A 21,645-nucleotide genomic window follows, 5' to 3' on the forward strand; every position below is an offset into this window, starting at 1 on the left:
TCAGGCTAAATAAATAATAATATAAGAATATCCCTGGCCAGGTAATTTAGCTGGTTAGAAGTCATGCTGATATACCATGGTTGTGGGTTCATTCCCCCGTCATGGCACATACAAGAATCAACCAAAGAATACATACATGAGTAGAACAACAAATTAATGTTTCTCTCTTTCTCAAATCAATAAAAAATTTAAAAAATTACAAGAATAAACTGTGTTTTGTGTTCTCTCAACTGTAAACCCACTTTTGCCCACCTCTGTATTGTCTTGCCACATAATTATTTTTGAGGGTAAGCCACTTTAGTTTTGTCTTTTAGAATACCAATAACCCAACAGCTTAGGAAAAGAGGGTAAGTTCATCTCTTCCCCTTTATCCATGCATTAAATGGATTCCAGAATAATTTTTAAAAAATACAAACTTGGACAACAAATTATTTTCCACTGGTTTTCATTTTAATGTTGCTTATGCTCTGTACTAACTGACTAAGATGAGGACATGGTTAAGGTACTTTAAAAGACAAAGTACATAGGTTTGGTTTGGTTTGGTTTTTGAAATACTGGGTTAAACATAAGGTAAGGGCAGAGACAGGTATAAGGGGCTAAGCTATTCCCATGGCTACTAAATTTTAACTTCCTTATTATTAATGTAGGCAGACCACTCTGAAACTTAACGAAGTTTTAGATTCTTTTTCTTTTCATTCTTTTCCCAATTTTCCCCTTTTAAAATCTTTCTCTAAGTATTTATCAGTGCTAAACTCTACAGTGCTCAAAATACTTATGAAGCGGTAAATACATGAAATCCCTATTCTCACAGAAGAAAAATATCATTGTACTTGTTATAGGAGTTCAAGTTTTGGCCAGATTTCTAATGTGGGATTTTTCCTTTCCTAGTAATGGTTACTGTTCCAGATCAGGACTTTAAATTTGCAACAGTAATGACTAATAGAAAAGTTTGAAAAAATAGATTCTTAAAAATCATATAATGTCACCTCTATACATAGCCAATTATTCATCTGGTGGTCAATAAAAAAAGTAAGAAAAACTGGCAGGGTTGGACATAGCAAGCAGCAGTATTTCTGTTTAATGAACACCATGAATGATATTTAAAGAATTTCTGAGGACAATTTTCATTAATACAGTTTTACTTGGTATGTTGACTCTATTACCTAACCCCTGAATAAAATTTTACCAAATGTGTGATGCTACTTCTAAATTATAACCTCAACATTTGAAAAAATTGTTAGCTGAGAGGTGGTTCATTCAGAGTGTCTATACTGATAAATAGAACATAAATAAGTAGAACATATATTGAGCTACAAAAATATGTATCAAATCTCCTTTTGCTCAATTTACATAACTTATTAAACAAATCTGAATTTATAAAATTCACTAAATGATATAGATGTATATATGACATTTTTTCAAATCATTTTCAGAAGCCAGAAATAGACTTTAACTAGAAAAGAAGGGAAACACGGATATTTAACCCAACTCTGGTGTATATCAGAACATTGTCTAAATAAGAGAGATCATTCATATACATAGGTTAATTGCAAAATGACCAAATTTCTTATTTTTTAAAAATGCAGACAATGACATGAGAGAGTAAATGATATGTTTATAATGAAAATGTCCTTTGGGACACTCTGCCACTTCTCATGTTTAAAATATAGTGGGGCAAAAAGTAGGTTTACAGTTGTTCATATAGAAAATAATAATAAATAATAATACAAGAATAGGCATAAGCTCCATGTTTTACGTACTCACAACTGTAAATCTACTTTTTTCCCCCACCTTGTATGCACCAGTAAGAGAATATTCTGTCATACCACATACTTATTATTCTTATGGGCTGAATATATCAATTAATGTGGGCACATAATTTTCTATAAAGAAGAAAAAATATGGTTTAGCAATTTTAATAAATCCTATTATAATGTGAATATATATTCAGTGCTAAGCCTTATATAATCCCATACTATTATTTACTTCCTGTTTGGAGAGTCACTAAGAGGATTTCTTCTGAATCATGGATATTTACTTATTTGCCTTTCATTATGTTTTGTGACTGAGAAGTGTTTCTGAGGACCAGTATTACTTAATCTTTACATTCAACATTTGACACTTTGTGAACTGCTCACATTCCACAGCAGGTAGGCAGACAAGCAAGTAGGGAAGACAGAGTCATTAAGTATAAAAATAGACTTGTAAGAACTATGGCATGAAATCACGGTGAATTTTTGGGGGAAGATCACAGAGGAAGCATGAACAAAGAAGGATTTCCCCCCCTGTAACCTTCATGTACATATTTCCCACATTTGAAAGTGGTACCTGACTCTGAGAACTACCTCATACTAGCTAAAAGGGATGTAAAGGGTTCAGAACAGGTCCCCTCAAGATGTGCCACTTTGGCATGTGAATTATTTTAAGCTGAAGGCAACTGAAACCCTGTGGGTTCAGGAGAAACTTCTGCCTCTCTCTAAACTGCCTAGAAGAATTTAAATTGAGGGCCTTATCCTTAATAAGAATTACTACCAGAAATAACTTTTTATGACGTATCTATAAGGAAAGGCAAATTTCTTAAAAAAAAAAAAAAAAAAAAAGTTTCCAGAGAGGAAGGGGGGAGAGAGAGAAAGAAACATAGATTTGGTGTTCTACCCATTTATGCATTCATGGGTTGACTCTTGCATGTGCCCTGACTGGGGCTTAAACCCGCAACCTTGGCATATCGGGATGATGCTCTAACCAATTAAGCAACTCAGCCAGGGCTGGAATGACAAATTTCTAATTACTGAACATCTGCTTTTCTTAGAATCCTGCTAATGGCCTTCCTCTCCTTTGAAGCCCCAAAGCTCTTAGCTTTTTTCTTGGCTCATGATGCCATATATATCTCATTTTGCCTTTCTGTCTCCAAACCTCTCATGTATGTGGGGTCTCTGACTCTCTCATATATATGGAGTTCCCATACATATGTCCATAACTGAATTTGGCAATTTCTTCTTGTTAACCTGTCTCATGTAGCCTGACCAGGCAGTGGATCAGTGGATAGAGCATCAGACTGGGATGCGAGGACCCAGGTTCCAGACCCTAAGGTTGCTAGCTTGAGCGCAGGCTCACCTGGTTTGACCAAAAGCTCACAGGCTTGGACTCAAGGTCGCTGGCTCGAGCAAGGGGTTACTTGGTCTGCTGAAGGCTCACGTTCCAGGCATATATGAGAAAGCAATCAATGAACAACTAAGGTGTTGCAATGCGCAAAGAAAAACTAATGATTGATGCTTCTCATCTCTCCGTTCCTGTCTGTCTGTCCCTGTCTATCCCTCTCTCTGACTCTCTCTCTGTCTCTGGGAAAAAAAATCTGTCTCATGTAGATTTCTTTATTAGACTAGCCAAAAGAATTTTTGTGTGTAGATAAAAATTTCTTCTTTCCCCACAGGGTATCAGAGATTACTAAAGCAAGTGATTGCTAACTTTCCACCTGTTAGGATTCCTTTTATTTTTCCCCACAGAGACTTCCATTTTAAAGATTTTATCTATCAAAAGTTTATTAATTTAGCCTGACCAGGTGGTGGCGCAGTGGATAGAGCGTTGGACTGGGATGTGGAAGGACCCAGGTTCGAGACCCCGAGGTCGCCAACTTGAGCGCGGGCTCATCTGGCTTGAGCAAAAAGCTCACCAGCTTGGACCCAGGGTCGCTGGCTCCAGCAAGGGGTTACTCGGTCTGCTGAAGGCCCACGGTCAAGGCACATATAAGAAAGCAATAGATGAACAACTAAGAAGTCGCAACGCTTAACGAAAAACTAATGATTGATGCTTCTCATCTCTCCGTTCTTGTCTGTCTATCCCTCTCTCTGACTCTGTCTCTGTGAAAAAAAAAAAAAAAAAAAAAAGTTTATTAATTTAGCCTGACCAGGCGGTGGCGCAGTGGATAGAGCGTCAGACTGAGATGCAGAGGACCCAGGTTTGAGACCTCGAGGTCGCCAGCTTGAGCGCTGGTTCATCTGGTTTGAGCAAAGCTCATCAGCTTGGACCCAAGGTCACTGGCTTGAGCAAGGGGTTACTTGGTCTGCTGAAAGCCCGTGGTCCAGGCACATATGAGAAAGCAATCAATGACCAACTAAGGTGTCACAACACGCAACAAAAAACTAATGATTGATGCTTCTCATCTCTCCGTTCCTGTCTATCCCTCTCTCTGACTCTCTGTCTCTGTAAAAAAAAAAAAAGTTTATTAATTTAAACAAAGATATAACTATTAACTGGAGTTTCTAATAAATATGAGTTGATCACAATAAGGTGATACAATTTTATTTAAAGCAAAGTAAGTATTTAACTGCCAAATCGTATGTTTGACACAATAAATGCTAGGCACATAGAGAAACTCACTACAGACATTTCTGTATTCCTCTTAACCCTAAGGTGTTATTATTCTTAAATACTGTCAAGACATAAAGCTTACAAATGAATGAGAATAGAATTTTAACATGTTTCTTTGTCCTACTGGAAAGCCTAAGGTCTTGACAGTATGGCACTATCCAAATCCTGTGTGTGTAAATATCATGAAAAGATTCTTTATTTGATAATATATGTTGACATTTAAGTGCTTAAAATATATATACTGACAAAAACTCTCTCCTTAATTAAACTCTGTCAGGCTCCTTCTGAGCTCTCTTTTCTACTATGCCTAACCTTTGGGCCTTAATCTCAAGCCTGCAGCCTAGTTCAGTTGTGGCAAGAATCCTGCTAAGTCAAGTTTAGTAAGAATTCTCCCCACCCTTGATATATGATCACCCTGGCCTGCCTTCAGCAAAAATTCTGTTAAATTGGTTTAGCAAGAATCCTACCCTTGCATTTCTTCTCACTAATTTTTCATCCACTGCTGTCTTCCCTACCATCTTGCTTCTTGGCTACAAATCCGTAACTGTCTTGACTGTATTTTGGAAATGAATCCAGTTTTAAACTGAGTTCTCTTTTTCCCTATTGCAATAGTTACTGAATAAAATCCTTCTTTATCACTTCAATTACTGTCAGGCTCTGGTTTTCTTTAACAATACTTACTCATGACAACTGAAATTATCTAAATTGAATTAAGTAATAACCACCTAACATTCTCTACTTTTTGGAAGACTACAGGGCTAGTAATGGGAGCCACTTCTGCCACTGAGTAAACCTTGAAATTTACAATAGCACAACCTTTAACCCATAAAACTAGAGAATCTGAATTAGAAACAGTACTTGAATGAGGTCCAGACCTAGTTTAATTAGTATTAGTATTTCAAAGAGTTTAAAAGTCTTCATTTACACTTTTTTCATTTAGCCCTTAAAAATATTTGGTAAGCTATTTCATCCATATGGAAATTAAAATAGAAATATCTAATTTAGGACTGATGTCTAGTGTATTTTTCAATCGAATAAAATTTACTATTAGCACAACTTAATATATAATATCTTTTCTAAAAATGCAAGATATTTACTCATGCTACAATATCATGACTACACTGAAATAAATCCAACTATGTAAACTAACAATCTCTAGGCTCTTTATATTTTCAAATTGTCTTTCCAATACTTTCTCAAGACTATGTTTCCATTTTATTTAAGTTAATGACAATAAAAGTAACATTTATTCAATGTTTATTATATGTGAAGTTGTTGTATGTTTGAGAGCTTATTTAATCTTCACAGCAACCTCATATTTTTTCTAATAAAATTCACTGAAGTATGCCTTCCAAAAATTTCAAGATAATTATTTTTATGTAAAGAACATATCATAAGTACACTGAAACATACCCAACTACATGTATAGGTTCTTTTTATCAAAATAGCTTTAAATGGTTTCACAGGGTGTCTTGGAAATAAATCAATGATTCCATTTTATTCATGATAAAAATATTATTTTGATTGTAGCTTGTATCTAAAATAATGAGATTGCAACATGATCAAATTGACTACTGTTACTTACTTACCATCTAAATTGGCTTGATATATGGTCATTTCAATCTATTGGTATCAAATACTTCTTTCTTTTTTTTTTGTATTTTCCCAAAGCCAGAAATGGGGAGGCAGTCAGACAGACTCCCGCATATGCCTGACCGGGATGTGCCCAACCGGGATCCACCCAGCACGCCCACCAGGGGGCGATGCTCTGCCCATCTTGGGGCATCGCTCTGCGGCAATCAGAGCCATTCTAGTGCCTGAGGCAGAGGCCACAGAGCCATCCCCAGCGCCCGGGCAAACTTTGCTCCAATGGAGCCTTGGCGGCAGGAAGGGAAGAGAGACAGAGAAGAAGGAGAGGGGGAGGGGTGGAGAAGCAGATGGGTGCTTCTCCTGTGTGCCCTGGCCGGGAATCGAACCTGGGACTCCTGCATGCCAGGCCAACGCTCTACCACTGAGCCAACCGGCCAGGGCCTCAAATACTTTTTTAAAAAGGCCAAAATTACTCTTCCCAGAGACTAGACAATAATCCATTTAATATCAATATTTGAAAGTTACTCCTCAGAGAATTAGAAGGACTTACTTGAGGCAATTAAATAAATTACTTGAGCCCTGGCTGGCTGGTTCAGTGGTACAGTATTGGCCTGGCATGTGAATGTCCCAGGTTCAATGCCCAGTTAGGGCACACAGGAGAAGTGACCAGCTGCTCCTGTACTCCTCCCCTTTCTCTTTCGCTCTCCCCCCCCCCCCCCATCCTGCAGCCATGGCTTGATTGGTCAGAGCACATTGGCCCCAGGCACTGTGGATGGCTCAGTGGAGCCTCTGCCTCAGGCACTAAAAATAGTTCGTTGAGATCATGGCCACAGATGGGCAGAGCACCAGCCCCATATGGGAGTTGCCGGGTGGATCTTGGTTGAGGAACATGCAGGAGTCTGTATCTCTATCTCCCCTCCTCTCACTTGGAAAAGGAAAAGAAGTAAATAAATAAATAAATACTTAACCATCACCTTCCAAAGGCTCAGAACTCATATTTAACATAGATAGAAAGTCACACAAATCTCTTTTAAAATTATAATAATTGTAGATAATATTTTTAAAAAACTGTCTTTTTTCTTTTTTAAAGATGATCTTTTCTTTTTTTGAAAATTCATTTTAGGGAGACAGAGAGAGGAGAGGCGAGGAGCAGGAAGCATCAACTCCCATATCAGTGCCTTGATTGGGTAAGCCTGGGGTTTTGAACTGGCGACCTCAGTGTTCCAGGTTGATGCTTTATCCACTGCACCACCACAGGTCAAGCCAATCGGACACTGTCTTATGAGCTCATACATACCAAATTCATCCAATTCTCTTAATAGTCCTGAGTATATATTATATATATATAAATTTAATTTGGTTCTTTTATTATTTTTTTAAATTAAATTTATTGAGCTGACATTGGTTTAGGTATATTATATTATCACTCCTCTTTTAGAAACAAAGAAACTAAAGTACAGACACTAAGACTTATAGCAAATTCACACAAGTTTATACAATAAGGAAATGGAAGTCAGGGAAACAGATAGATAGTTAAGTGTAGCTCTAATGGCCAGATTAAATAAATGCACTTTTTTAAGAACCATTTTCTGAAAGACATTCATCATGGTCAGATAATTTTTTTCCATTCAACTTTCTTTTTACTTATTCATAACAAAAGATAATTAGGAAAGGAAGACAGCTAATGAACAATATACTAATATTTTAAAGTTAAATTTCAAAGTAATTTCATTCTTGGTTAAACTAGCAAATTTTTAACATCTCCTTCAATTGGCAGAAAATTGGCCACAGAAAAATTTTCATGACATCCTCTTTCAAAAGACAGATTTCTTTCATTAAGAACTGAAAAAATGCAATCTCAACCTTTAAATTCTTAAGCCCTTGACAGTCTTTTCAGAAAATAAAACAAAACTGTTTGAGAGGATATGTATACTTCAAATATAAAATTAAAACTGAATAGTTCAGCCTGGTCTGTGGTGGCACAGTAGATAAAGAGGCGACCTGGAATGCTGAGGCCACTGGTTCAAAACCCTGGGCTTATCAGGTCATGGCACATATGACAAGCAACCAATGAACTAAAGTGAAATAATTATGAGTTGATACTTCTCATTCCCCCTACCCCTGTAAAATAAATATTTTTTTAAATTATAAATAAAATCTTTAAAAAAACTGAATAGTTCATACATGTAATTAACCAAGTATACCTCCTATTACTGTTTCCCTGTATCACCTCTATGATATTGAGCATGTTACTTAGTTATTAATGTGTATATCTTTTAATATATGTTGTCTGTTTAAGTTGAAGTTCAAACTGGGACAGGTAAATGGGATAGAAAAGTGGTATCTCCAAAACCTCAGACAATCCAGCTAACTTCTACAAGGACACTGAACTTTTGTTGCTATTTCTTCCCAATGTGTGGTAAAATGAAGCCACTTGATAGCCATCAGTTTTGGTTGTTATTTTCAGTAATCAATAATAATCTATAAGAAAAAAAGGGAGGATTTCTAACAATGAAATTTTATTCAAGGAATATCAGAAGAAAATAACTATTTTAGTAAAATGTTACTAAGCTATTTTACTAATTTTTTTCGAATGATCCAAGAATCAAAGTAGACTTTGACTCTACTATTTCAAGATGCCTAAAAAATAATAAACACTAGGCCCTGGCCTGATAGTTCAGTTGGTTAGTACATCGTTCCAAAGCACAGAGGTTGCTGGTTTGATTCCTGGTCAGGGCACATACAGGAACAGATCGATGTTCCTGCCCCCACACCTATCTCTAAAATCAATAAAATAAACATTAAAAAAATGACTCATGCTTTGTGGAACTACAGAATAAAGAAAAGTTGTTATTTTAATGAAAAATATAAACATTATAAAAGTGTCAACCAAAACAGATCGAAGAGTCCAAAAATTCTATGTATTTCTCCCCTCTCTCTTCACATTTTCTTCAGAATTGTTATATGATAATCAAACTTCCCTACTGTCTAAATCAATGCCTGACATGTAAGAAGTAGTCAATGCATCCTTTGAGAATGACTTAACTTACTGCCTTCATGCCCTCATAACCCATCAATACCAGTCAACTTACTGATATCAGATATCAACTGAGAATGTTAAATGAAATCTAACAAAGTAACCCAGGCTTACATATACTCACATAAGTATCATTCAACATACTAAAATTTCTTCCCTGAAAAAGCTTAAAAGAACAAAAGTTCCTTTAATAAAGATGGTTTCACACTTAACAACTTGATCTGAATGGGCAATATATTGAGTTAATATTGAGTTAATATTAAAGTCAGTACAATCCACAGCTTATGAGTGATGGTAAATATCCCAAGAGGTTGGAGAAAATGTACAATGGAGAGGAAAATATCCTAATCAGCTTTTACAAACAGATATGAAATATACAAATCTGGATTCAAACAAAAACATGACTAATGTACCTTTGCTGAACTATGAGCTCTTATTATCCTAAAATTATAATATCTCCATCTGTTAATCTGACACGAACAAGCTGATAAACAAAATCAGAACAACAGTGTATTTTGGCAAAACTTGAAATTTCCTGAAAGCCTAGAAAAATATGTCCACAACAGATGGATCATTTAGAAAATAAATATATCAATCTGTCAAACTGAGTACTATTATAATTTCCTAAATTAAAATCAGTGGGAGCTCCAGTTTCCAAGATTCTGTGATATTTAAGAAGGCCAAAAAGGAAAAACCCAAAGATGCACATAAATATATCTGATATGACCTAAAGTGTTATACTGTTAGGTTTCCTGTCAAACATACTAAATTTAGGTAAAGTCCTTACCAGTTAACTTCTTCACAGGTTGGAGCCGAACACTGATAGACTGATGTGTGAGTAAGGGGGAGGATGGAAGAGAGCGAGACATGCCCTCCATAATCCGAATGTGCTGCATACCTTCACTCACTGGAAGTGGTGGGACAGCATAGTCTGGCTCAAAAGCACAGTCGCTTTCTGTGGAGATGCCACCTGTTAGAAAAGGATGGAACAAAAAAACTGGTGAGAAAATATTCTTCCTTTTCTATAAAAATTTATCTTTTAGGATAAATTTATATATTAATAAATTTATATTAATAATAGCATATACTGAGGTTGATTTTTGTTGCGAAAAAACAAAGTATTTTCTTCACTTTCTGGGTACTTAATACCAGGTCTAGAATTAAGAGGCTGAACATGGGTAAAATGGGGTCATCCTTGGAAGTGGCTTGCTCACTGTCTCATGAGTGAATGATGCAGTCATATATAAAAAGAACTATAATACAAAGTATTAAAATTAGAGCAATGGTCTTTTCCCCTTAATAAGACAAACATGAAAAAAAGACATTCACCTGCTTGACAATTCAATACATGCAATTGCTACTAGGTCAATGTAACTATTTCTCACCCCTTTTCTCCAAGAAGTATGTGAAAATAGACCTGACCAGGGAGTGTGCAGTGGAAAGAGCATCGGGCTGGGATGCAGAGGACCCAGGTTCAAAACCCTGAGGTCGCTGGCTTGAGCGTGGGTTCATAGACATTACCCCTGGTCGCTGCTTGAAGCCCAAGGTCGCTGGCTTAAGCAAGGGGTCACTTGCTTTGTTGTAGCCCCTCCCCCCACCCGTCAAGGCACATATGAGAAAGCAATCAATGAACAACTAAGGAGACTAAGGAACCACAACAAAGAATTGATGCTTCTCATCTCTCTCCCTTCCTGTCTGTCCCTATCTGTCCCTCTCTCTGACTCTCTGTCTCTGTCACACACACACACACACACACACACACACCCCTTCTGTATATGTGAAAATACAAGTGGGTAAGCCTGACATTATAATATGGTAATCTTTGAATCTTCTCTAACATTTTAAAAAGAGCAAATTATGTTGTTTAGTTCCACTTACATACTGTTGACTTCAATTCCCAAGTATGGCAGATTATATACTTCAGACCAACTATTCTCTAAGAAAAACTAGACCTAGATATCTATCTTAAATCTTCCTGAAGGCACTGGAAAGTTAACAGCAAGATAAAGAATTACAGGAAAAGACTGAAGCCTGGCATTTGGGGCTGAAGAAGCTTTTGACGGCTTTACAAAGCTGAGAAAACAAATATTGGCATGCAGGGAGAACAAAGTTGTGGAGGAGGACCTGGGAAAACTCCAACACTTTTGCTGGGAAGCACAAAGGCTACACTCTAGGAGTAAATATAAACCAAAACTAGGGCCTTTACAGGACTAAAACTCAGCTCCAAATGTGTACCACAAAATTAAATCGAGGCAATCTTGGATTGCTAGTGCCTGTTAAACATAAATCTTCTTAGAGGAAGATAACAAAATCACCACAGGTCTCAAATTATTTCCACAACTTTTCATATCTGGTCCTTAATTAACAATAACAGAAGGATAACATGAAAAAAGTATATCAGAAAGAACATGCAGAAAAACAAGTCTTACAGGGGATACAGTTCGAAGAGGCACAGAATTTAAAGTAGTATGCTTAAAATAAAAAAGACTGAAATACTAAGGAATAAATTTAACCAAGGAGGCAAAATATCTGTACACTGAAAACTATAAGAAACTGATAAAAGAAAAATTTAAAAACAAATAAATGGAGAGATATCCCATGTTCATCTATTAGAAGAATTAATATTGTTAAAATCTCCATACTATCCAAAGTGATCTGTAGACTCAATGCGATCCCTATCAAAATTACAATGGCATTTTCCACTGAAATAAGAAAATCCTAAAATTTATAAGAAAAAGCTAAAGTAATCAGATATCTTGAGCAAGAAGGACAAAGCTAGAGGCATCACACTTCCTGATCTCAAATTATACAAAGCTATAGTAATCAAAATAATTCGGTACTAGTGAACAAACAGACACACAGCATACAAACAGACCAATGGAACAGAATAGTGAGCCTAGAAATAAACCCATGCATATACAGTCAACTAATCTTTGACAAGGGCACCAATAATACACAAGCGAAAAGGATAGTCTCTTCAAGAAATACTTTTGGAAAAATGGGAAGGAATGAAACTGGATCCTTAGTTTACACCATATACAAGAATCAGGTAAAAATGCACTAAAAATGTAAACATAAGAACTGAAATAATAAAGCTCTTGGAAGAAAATATAAAATAAAAACTCTGTGAAGTTGGTCTTCGCAATGATTATTTTTGGATTTAAAATCAAAAGCACAGGTAGCAAAAGTAAAAAAACAAAACAAAACAAAAACTAGTGTGACTACATCACACTAAAAAATTTTTGCATAGCAAAGGAAACCATCAACAAAATAAAAAAGGCAACCTACCAAATGGGGGTAAATATTACAAACTATATATTTGGTAAGGAATTAAAACCCTCAAAACATTATGCTAAGTAAAAGAAGCCAGACACAAAAGGCTACTTGTAAGATTTCATTTACATGAAATGTTCAGAACAGACCAATCCAGAGAGAAAGTAGACTCGTGGTTGCCAGGAATTATGAGGAGGGAGGAATGTGGAGTGACTGCTTAATACATGCAAGATTTCTGTTTTGGGTGATGGATTAAACAGTAGTGATGATTGCATACCATTGTAAATGTACTAAAAGCCACTGAATTGTATAATTTAAAATGGTTAAAATGAAATATATTTATGTAGATATATACCATCTACTCACATATTTATTCAAACCAGAAGCCTAATGAGCTCTGTTTTCTTCTCAACACAGTTCATTGCAACAAATGTATTAGCAGTTCTGCAGATTATCAACCTAAAATATTACAGATTTCATATCTACCATTTCTCTCCAATTCTCCTACCATTACTAGAATCTAGATCACTATTATCTGTCTCCCAAATCTCTGTTAGTAGAAACCTAGGATTTATTACTTATCCTTGGATTTTAGAAATTTTACCAGAATATGTCTTAACTTTTTTCTTCTCATTAGACTCTGGTCTGAGTGCTTTCTTATACTATGTTGACTAATTCTTCTATTCCAATTGCTCTTTTTTCTCTATCTGGAATTGTGATCAGATGGATATTACATACCTAGACCTATTTTTCAAGTTTCTCTCTCACAGATTTCTAATCTTTGGGCTTTCATGAGTAAACTTGAAACTGATTTATATGGAATTATAGTATTTTAAATGTTTATAAACAAAGAGGCAAGCCATTCGTGAAATTCCCTAACTGGGAAATCCTTTCATTGAGAAAAATCTGCATTAGATCTTTTAAAGCAACAAATAAATCTAGGAAAATGCATCTGAGTTAGTGAAGCACCTCTTTTCACTTGAAATGTTCCATTCCATTTTTAAAAGTTTAAAAAACTTAGCTGATAATTTTAGAATCTAATAATACTCCTTAAGGAATAATCTTGTAATTAGTCCAATCTGGATGTCCTAGTTTACTTTCCTGCTTAAAAATATTTTCCTTCACTTTCTCTGTCCTATATATTGTGCTTGAACTCATTGTAGGTATAGAAAAAAAATCTAAAAAATATGTATCAAGTGAAGAAAAGTACTAGCAAGCATTCACATAATTTGACTTATCAGTCAATCTTTCTTGGGTAAAAAGCAAACTCAAAATCTCAGTAGTCTACAATAGCACTGCTTTTATGTTCATGAAGTCTCCAGATTGACTGTGGGTCAGCTGATCTAGGTTGGCTATCAGTGTCAGAACTACTCTGATGTGTCTTTGATGTTGGGCCTACTCACTGAAGGGGCAGTGATTACGTGAGGAATGCTTTTCTCATGGTAGGTACAGGAGTGCAAGAGGCCAAGTCAAGTCAGAGGAGCACATTTAAGAATTCTGTTCACTCATATTCCACTTGGCACACTTTCATGGGAACTACTGAAAAGCTACATAGCAAAAGGTATAATTTATAACAGGAAGTCAAAATTTGGAAATCCAATTTACCAAGCATTTAAGATAATATTTACTGGTATTCCAAATTACTTAACCATTATTTTTTGTCTTTCTTTTAACTACCACTTTTCTTGCTTTAGTCAACCAAATGAAAACATGAACTGCTCATTTGACAGAAAAAATTCAGTTGTGATGGACACCTGGTGATTATATATTCAAAAACTAATCTAAGAAAGCCCTGGGATATCAAGTACATAGACACTAAAGAATTATTATGAATAATTAAGATTCAATAAAAATTTCAGTCATCACTAAGTCTTATATTTAATACAGATGATTATTCAATATTAAAGTTCAAGTTAATTAAAAAATTCTTTAGTTTATGGGAATACCTATTCCACCTTCTAAATCAAGTTACATAAATAACCACAAGTAACACTTATCAAAGCCCCCAGCATAATTTATTGAACTGTATACATGATTTGCAAATTTTTCAGTTTACATGTTATAATTCAATAAAAGTTTATTTTTAAAAAGTACACCAAAAAAACCCAAAACAAAACATAGCATGGTAATGAACTAACTCCTAAAGTTAGGGGCTCTTACATATTTCAGAAACAAAGGGGTTTTGCCTAAATTATTCCAAATGTCCTTTTAAATCAAGGCTTACATCACTCTGTAAGTTGGTAATAGTCTCTTAAGTCCATCTATTAGGCAGGGAACAGGCCAAGAGAAGTGTAAAAACTAGTATAGGATCATTAGAGAGCATGACTGCTTAGGTAGAAAATTCAAAGAAATCTACAAAAAAAGCTGCTAGAAAAAAAATAAATGAAGTTAGGTAAATTCAAAGGTTAAAACAGCAATTTTCGACCTCTTTCATCTCATGGCACACAAAATTACTAAAATTCTGCACCACACCAAAAAATCTATTTTTTGCAGATCTGACAAGAAATTGGTATAATTTTGATTCATTCACACTGGATATATATTATTGTGTTGTCATTTTTTACTTGATGATCTAAGGCAGTGGTAGTCAACCTGGTCCCTACCGCCCACTAGTGGGCATTTCAGCTTTCATGGTAGGAGGTAGCGGGAGTAACCAAAGTATAAATAAAAATATAGATTTACCTATAGGAAGTTGTTTTATAAAGATTTATTCTGCCAAATTTAGTGAAAATCCGACATAAAGTACTTGGTAATTATTATTATATGCTTTAACTTGCTGTAACTCTGCTTTATAAATTTTATAAAGTAAAGTTACTTCCCTACTTTATAAGTTACTGTGGAACCAATGGGCGGTTAGAAAATTTTACTACTAACAGAGATACAAAAGTAGGTGGTAGGTATAAAAAGGTTGTCTACCCCTGATCTAAGGGAAAAGAGGTCAGTGCCCCTGACTAAATAATCAGGTACAGCATGTTTTAAAAATTCTTGCAGCATACCAGTGTGCCTCTTGTTGACACACCAGAGACACCGGTTGAATATTGCTACTTATAATGAAAAGCATCATGACAATATGTATTTTCTCTGCCTTGTTTACTGCTCTTGCCCCTGTCTGATTGAAACGTGGGTACTGGGGTACCCCTAGGTGGTTAGGGGTGGTATAGCTGACTCAGGCATCTAATCTTCTGTGAAGACCCAAATCTGGCCCTTCCATCAATGTATCCTATTGGTGTTTTCTTCTCACAATCATGATCTCAGCACAGAAGAAACATCTTTTCTTACAGAGGTTTTAATGCTCTGGCTGGGATCTCCACACACAGTTGAAGAAAAGTAGTAAAAACAGACATCAAAGAGCTAGGAAATTCAGTTTTTTCCTCTACAATGTCTGCATCAATGAGATATAAATAGAAAGGGATCCTAGTGAGATAAATTTTGTGAATATAATCTATGTAAAAAAGCCTTTAGAGGGAATACTAATCTTCTTTTGTAGAGAAGAAATCATAGAGAGACAAATCATGAATGTACAGATTGTAAGAAAGTGCTGGGTAACCATTATTCCTGTTAGAGACATGGGAGATTTCAAAATGAGGAGAAATACTTTAATTTCAGAGAAGGAGAACATCTGGGCTGTAGTCATCCCCCAAAATGTACTTGAGATCTCACACTGAAAACAAACATTATTAAGGTAATCAGTGGGAAAATTCTTCAGAAACATCTCCACTTTTTTTTTTTGAGGGGAGGGGGAAAGGACAGAGATGAGAAGCATCAACTCGTAGTTGTGTCACTTTAGTTGTTCATTGATTGTTTCCATATGTGCCTTGCTAGCTGAGCCAGTGACCTCTTGCTCAAGCTGCGACCTTGGGTTTCAAGCCAGCAACCACAGGATTGTGTTGATGATCCCACGCTCAAGCCCACAACCCTGCACTCAAACTGGTGAGACTGCACTCAAGCCAGTGACCATGGGGCTTCAAACCTAGGACCTTATCCCAGGTTAACACTTTATCTACTGTGCCACCACTGGATCAGGCAACATCTCTACTCTTATGGTGCACATGAGAATACATAGTGGGAAGAAACATTATGAACACAAAGACTTATGGGAAAGCCTACAGCTGAAATATTCATTTTACTACGCACCAAAGCATCTACCACACCAGGGAGAAACTACAAATACAATGACGGAGAAAAAGCATTCAGAAGGAACATTAAGCTCACAATGCCTATGTAAATACACACAAAAGAGAAACACTACAACTATAATGAATTCAGAAAAGCCTTCAGAAGAAACTTTATTAAATATATAAGTACACACTGGTTAGAAAATCTATGAATGTGGTGACTATGGACAAGTTATCAGGAGTCACTGGTCCCATGGGAAAAATAAAACCACAGCGAGAATAGAAACCTTTTCTGTGTAATGAATGTGAGAAATGCTTCAATGATCCCTTTCACCTTTAGAGACATAAGAATTCACACTAGAGAAGAACCTTATGAATGCAATGTGAGAAATCTTTGGCCCAAAATTTTCCCTTGTTTTACATAACATAATTTACACACACAAAATAAATAGTATGGGTGTTCTATAAATTCCAGCAAGAATATATATTTGAAAAACATGCCTAGGTTCAAGTTCCAGGAAGGACAGAATAAGCACATTCTACCTTTACTTGCCCATTCAATGCAAATATAAATCCTTGAAAGGACAAAGAAAGCTAACTTCCAGTTTCTTAAGGGGGAGAAAACAAAAACACAACTGGAACTAAGACGTACTAAAGAAGTTTACAATCCAGGGGCATAGGCTCACCAAAAGACTGAGACTTAATCATAGGACTATCGAATGCTTTCCCTCCCATACCTTACAATCATATTACTATTTACCATAGTTCATTTTACCCAGTACACATTGTCCACTTTTCAGCAGAAACTTACAAGGCATACTAAAAGGTAAAAGACACAACATACATCAGAACCAGAACCAGACCCAGATATGGGAGGGATGTTGGAATTACCAGACTGTGAATTTAAAAAAATGAAAGACTTAGGTATAATTCTAAAAAAAAAATGTTCAAGATCTGTATCAGAAAAACCACAAAACTCTGCTGAAAGAAATCAAAGATCTAAGTAGATGGAGAGAAAGTTTATATTGATGGATAGGAAGAATGAATATTGTCAAAATGTCAGTTCTTTCCAAATTGACCTAACAGAGTTGATGCAATTCCAATTATGTCCACTAAGTTATTTTTGCTGATATCAGTGAACTGGTTCCAACGTATATATGAGAGTCAAAGAACCAGAACAGTCAACTCAATATTTGAAGAGGAAAAACAAAAATGGAGGACTGAGACTAATAAACTTCAAGATGTACTATAAAGCTAGATTAATCAGGCAGTGTGTTTCTGTGAAAAAGAATAAACAAGGCCCTAGCCGGTTGGCTCAGTGGTAGAGTGTCGGCCTGGCGTGCAGAGATCCCAGGTTTGATTCCCGGCCAGGGCACACAGGAGAAGCGCCCATCTGCTTCTCCACCCCTCCCCCTCTCCTTCCTCTCTGTCTCTCTCTTCCCCTCCTGCAGCTGAGGCTCCATTGGAGCAAAGATGGCCCGGGCGCTGGGGATGGCTCCTTGGCCTCTGCCCCAGGCGCTGGAGTGGCTCTGGTCGGGGCTCAGCGATGCCCCGGAGGGGCAGAGCATCGCCCCCTGGTGGGCAGAGCGTCCCCCCTGGTGGGCGTGCGGGTGGATCCCGGTCGGGCGCATGCGGGAGTCTGTCTGACTGTCTCTCCCCGTTTCTAGCTTCGGAAAAAATACAAAAAATACAAAATAAAAAAAAATAAACAAGTAGATCAATGGAAAAGTACAGAGAGCCTAGAAATAGGCCCACAAAAATATAGTCAACTGATCTTGGACAAAGGAACAGAGGCAGAAAAAAAGACAGTCCTTTCAACAAATGGTACGGAGGCAACTGGACATGCACATTAAATAAAAAGATAAATCTAAAAACAGACCTTACATCCCTCACAAAAATTAACTCAAAATGGATCATATACCTAAATATAATATGTAATACTATAAAACTCCTAGAAGACCTTGGTTATGTATGGCAATGACTTTTAATTTTTCTTTTATTAATTTTTAGAGAGGAGAGAGAATGAAAGAGAGAGAGAGAGAGAGAGAGAGAAGGGGGAGGGAGGAGCAGGAAGCATAAACTCCCATATGTGCCCTGACCAGGCAAACCTAGGGTTTTGAACCGGCGACCTCAGCGTTCCAGGTCCACGCTTTATCCACTGGCCATCACAGGTCAGGCGGCAATGACTTTTTATATACAACCCCAAAGACATGATTCATGAAAAGAAATAATTGATAAACTAGACTTCATTAAAATTTAAAACTTCTTCTATGTGAAAGACAGTCAAAGAAATAAGAAAAGCCTCAGACTGGGAGAAAATATTTGCAAAAGACACATCTGATAAAGCGTTGTTAAAATACAAAAACTCAACAACAAGAAAATGTAAAATACAGGCAAAAGGCTTGAACAGCCACCTCACCAAAGAAGGCAAATAAACATATGAAAAGATGTTCAAAATTATATGCCATTTAAAAACTGCATATTAAAACAATGAGATTCCACTACACATCTAGTAGATGGCGAAAATCCAAAACACTTTAACACCACCAAACACTGACAAGAATGAGGAACAACAGGAACTCTCATTCATTGCTTGTAGGAATGTAAAATGGTCCATCTATTTTGAAAGACAGTTGGCAATTTCTTACAAAACTAAACATACTCTTACATTATAATCCAGCAATCCTGCTCCTTGGTATTTATCTGAAGGAGTTGAAAACTTATATTCACACACTCACACACAAGAAAAACTACATGTGAATGTTTATATCAGCTTTATTCATCCTTGTCAAACTTGGAGCAACCAAGACATCCTCTAGTAAATGAATGGATAAACTGTGGTAATCAAGACAATGCAATATTAAATTAAAATAAAAGCCAAAGACCTTAAAGTAACTATTACAAAGCTTCAGTAAGTAAAGGCACACATTCTTGAAAAGAACAGAGACAGAAAATCAAAATCTGGTGTGTATTTTACACATACAATACATCTCCCCTCAGACCAGCCACATTTCAAGTACTCAATAGCCACAGGTAGCTAAATGACTGACTACTGTATTGCACAGTGAAGTTACAAACCTATATGCAAAATCAAGTTCAGTCTTTAGAGTATAAGGTAAAAGTGTGGTCCAATCAACAAACACTGGAAAGATCCAAGGGTAATAACACTTACCATATCCCAATTCAACTTGTCTATATGGTCTATGCAGAAGATAATGAATTTTTGTGCTCATTCAGGTGTGAATTCTACTGATGCTACTGTTTGAAGAGGGGTTTTGTTGCTAAAACAGATCAACATACCCCTGACACCTGGTTTGTTTTTACTGATTTGAGAATAAAATCATCATAAGCAGTATGCATTCAGCTGTCAGAGTCAGCTATACATTTTCACTGCTCTACCTCCTATTAATTCTCCTACTGTAGGTAATAATCTAATCCACAGGGACCTTAACTGCATTTCCATTCCACTGGCCACTATCCTGCTCTACTACACTGATAATTTTATGCTAATTAGACTTGGTGAACAGGAAGCAGCAACTGATTTAGATGACTATGGTAAAACACAAGCATGTCAGAGGGTGAGAAATAAATCCCACAAAAAAATTCAGAGGTCTTCCACATTGGTGACATTTCTGTGAGCCTTATGGTCTTCAGCAAGCCAAGATAGCCTTTCCAAATTGAAGGAGTTGAGGCACCTACTCTCTCTCACTAATAAAAAAGATGTACAATGTTCCTTAGATTTTTGAAGCAATCTATAGCTCACATGGGTATGCTACCATGAACCATTTACCAAGACTGCTGGGAGTGAGAAAGGCTCAGAAAAAGTATGGGCTGCTATGAAAGCTGGTTTGCCACTTGGGTAATATAACCCACCAAATCCAATGTTGCTTGAAGTATCTGTGGCACAGAGGGATCTTGTATGGTGCTTACTGCAGAACTTTAGAAACAGAGACCTCCAGTATTTTATTTTAAAACAAGGCCATCTCGTGCAAGCAACTGCAAGTAACTATCATCCTTTTTTTATTGAAAAACAGTTTATAGCTTACCACAAGGCCTTAGAATGAATGGTTAATCATGGGCCACCATGTTACCATGTGACTTGGGTGGCCTACCATGAACTAAGTATTGTTGAACCAACAAGGCAATATGGTTGGTGTATACTGCAGCATTTCATCATCAAAGGGAAGAAGTACACATGAGATCAGACCTGAGCAGGTCCTGAAGGCATACATAATTTGCACAAACATGTGTCCTCCTAGATGCCCAAGGTTCTTAATCCTGCTATATTGCTCCTCTTCTCTCAATCTGGATATATCTGACCTCATGACCATCTCATGAGGGTAGGATGGGAAGAGAATCAGGCTTGTTTCCTGACAGGTAACATAAGGACGACTACAACCCTACTCTGTGGTAGCCCTAAAGTGGCGAAGGGAAACCCTTCTTTGCAGAAATGTGAACACGGTGCCTAGTTGTTCATTTTGCCTGCAAGAAAAGATGACAGAGGTACTGTTCTGACTCACGGACAGTGTTCAGTCATATGACTGGATATATAGGGCTCTAAATAAATGATTAGAAAACTGGTAACAAGGAAATTTGGAAATGAGGTATATGATTAGACTTCTTTGAAAAGGTAAAAAGTATGATGTAATTTGTGTCCCATGTGAATGCTTACCAAAGAAAAAACTCTGTAGATTAGATGCATAATAACTGAATAAATAAAATGACTGGTTTGGGGGCTCAGCCAGTATCTTTCCCTAAGTGTTCTATCCTTGATCAATGGGCTCATTAACAAAGAGGCCATGGTGTCTGACCAGGCGGTGGCGCAGTGGATAGAGTGTTGGACTGGGATGCAGAGGACCCAGGTTCAAGACCCCGAGGTCTCCAGCTTGAGCTCAGGCTCATCTGGTTTGAGCAAAAAGCCCACTAGCTTGAACCCAAGGTCGCTGGCTCCAGCAAGGGGTTACTCAAGTCTGCTGAAGGCCCACGGTCAAGGCACATATGAGAGAGCAATCAATGAACAACTAAGGTGTTGCAACGTGCAATGAAAAACTAATGATTGATGCTTCTCATCTCTCTCCGTTCCTGTCTGTCTGTCCCTGTCTATCCCTCTCTCTTACTCACTCTCTGTCTCTGTAAAAAATAAATAAATAAAATTTAAAAAAAAAAGACAAAATTAAAAAAAAAACAACAACAAAAAAAAAACACAAAGAGGCCATGGTAACAAGGATGGAGTTTATACCTGGGCTTAGCAATGTGGACTTC

General features: G+C 36.7%; 1 protein-coding gene across 6 annotated transcripts in view; it reads right to left on the reverse strand.

The window, feature by feature from the left end:
• Positions 1-21,645, reverse strand: part of TANC2 (tetratricopeptide repeat, ankyrin repeat and coiled-coil containing 2) — a 398,932-nt gene that overhangs the window by 246,221 nt on the left and 131,066 nt on the right. For 3 of the 6 annotated variants that reach the window (XM_066262672.1, XM_066262671.1, XM_066262670.1), the window contains exon 4: positions 9,894-9,965. In XM_066262672.1, the coding sequence (XP_066118769.1) occupies positions 9,894-9,965 (72 nt within the window). Of the gene's footprint in view, positions 1-9,782; positions 9,966-21,645 lie in introns of all 6 variants that reach the window. The other 3 variants (XM_066262669.1, XM_066262668.1, XM_066262666.1) reach the window with 1 other exon arrangement.

This window comes from Saccopteryx bilineata, chromosome 2, assembly GCF_036850765.1.
Source record: "Saccopteryx bilineata isolate mSacBil1 chromosome 2, mSacBil1_pri_phased_curated, whole genome shotgun sequence".
Classification (NCBI taxonomy): Eukaryota; Metazoa; Chordata; class Mammalia; order Chiroptera; family Emballonuridae; genus Saccopteryx; species Saccopteryx bilineata.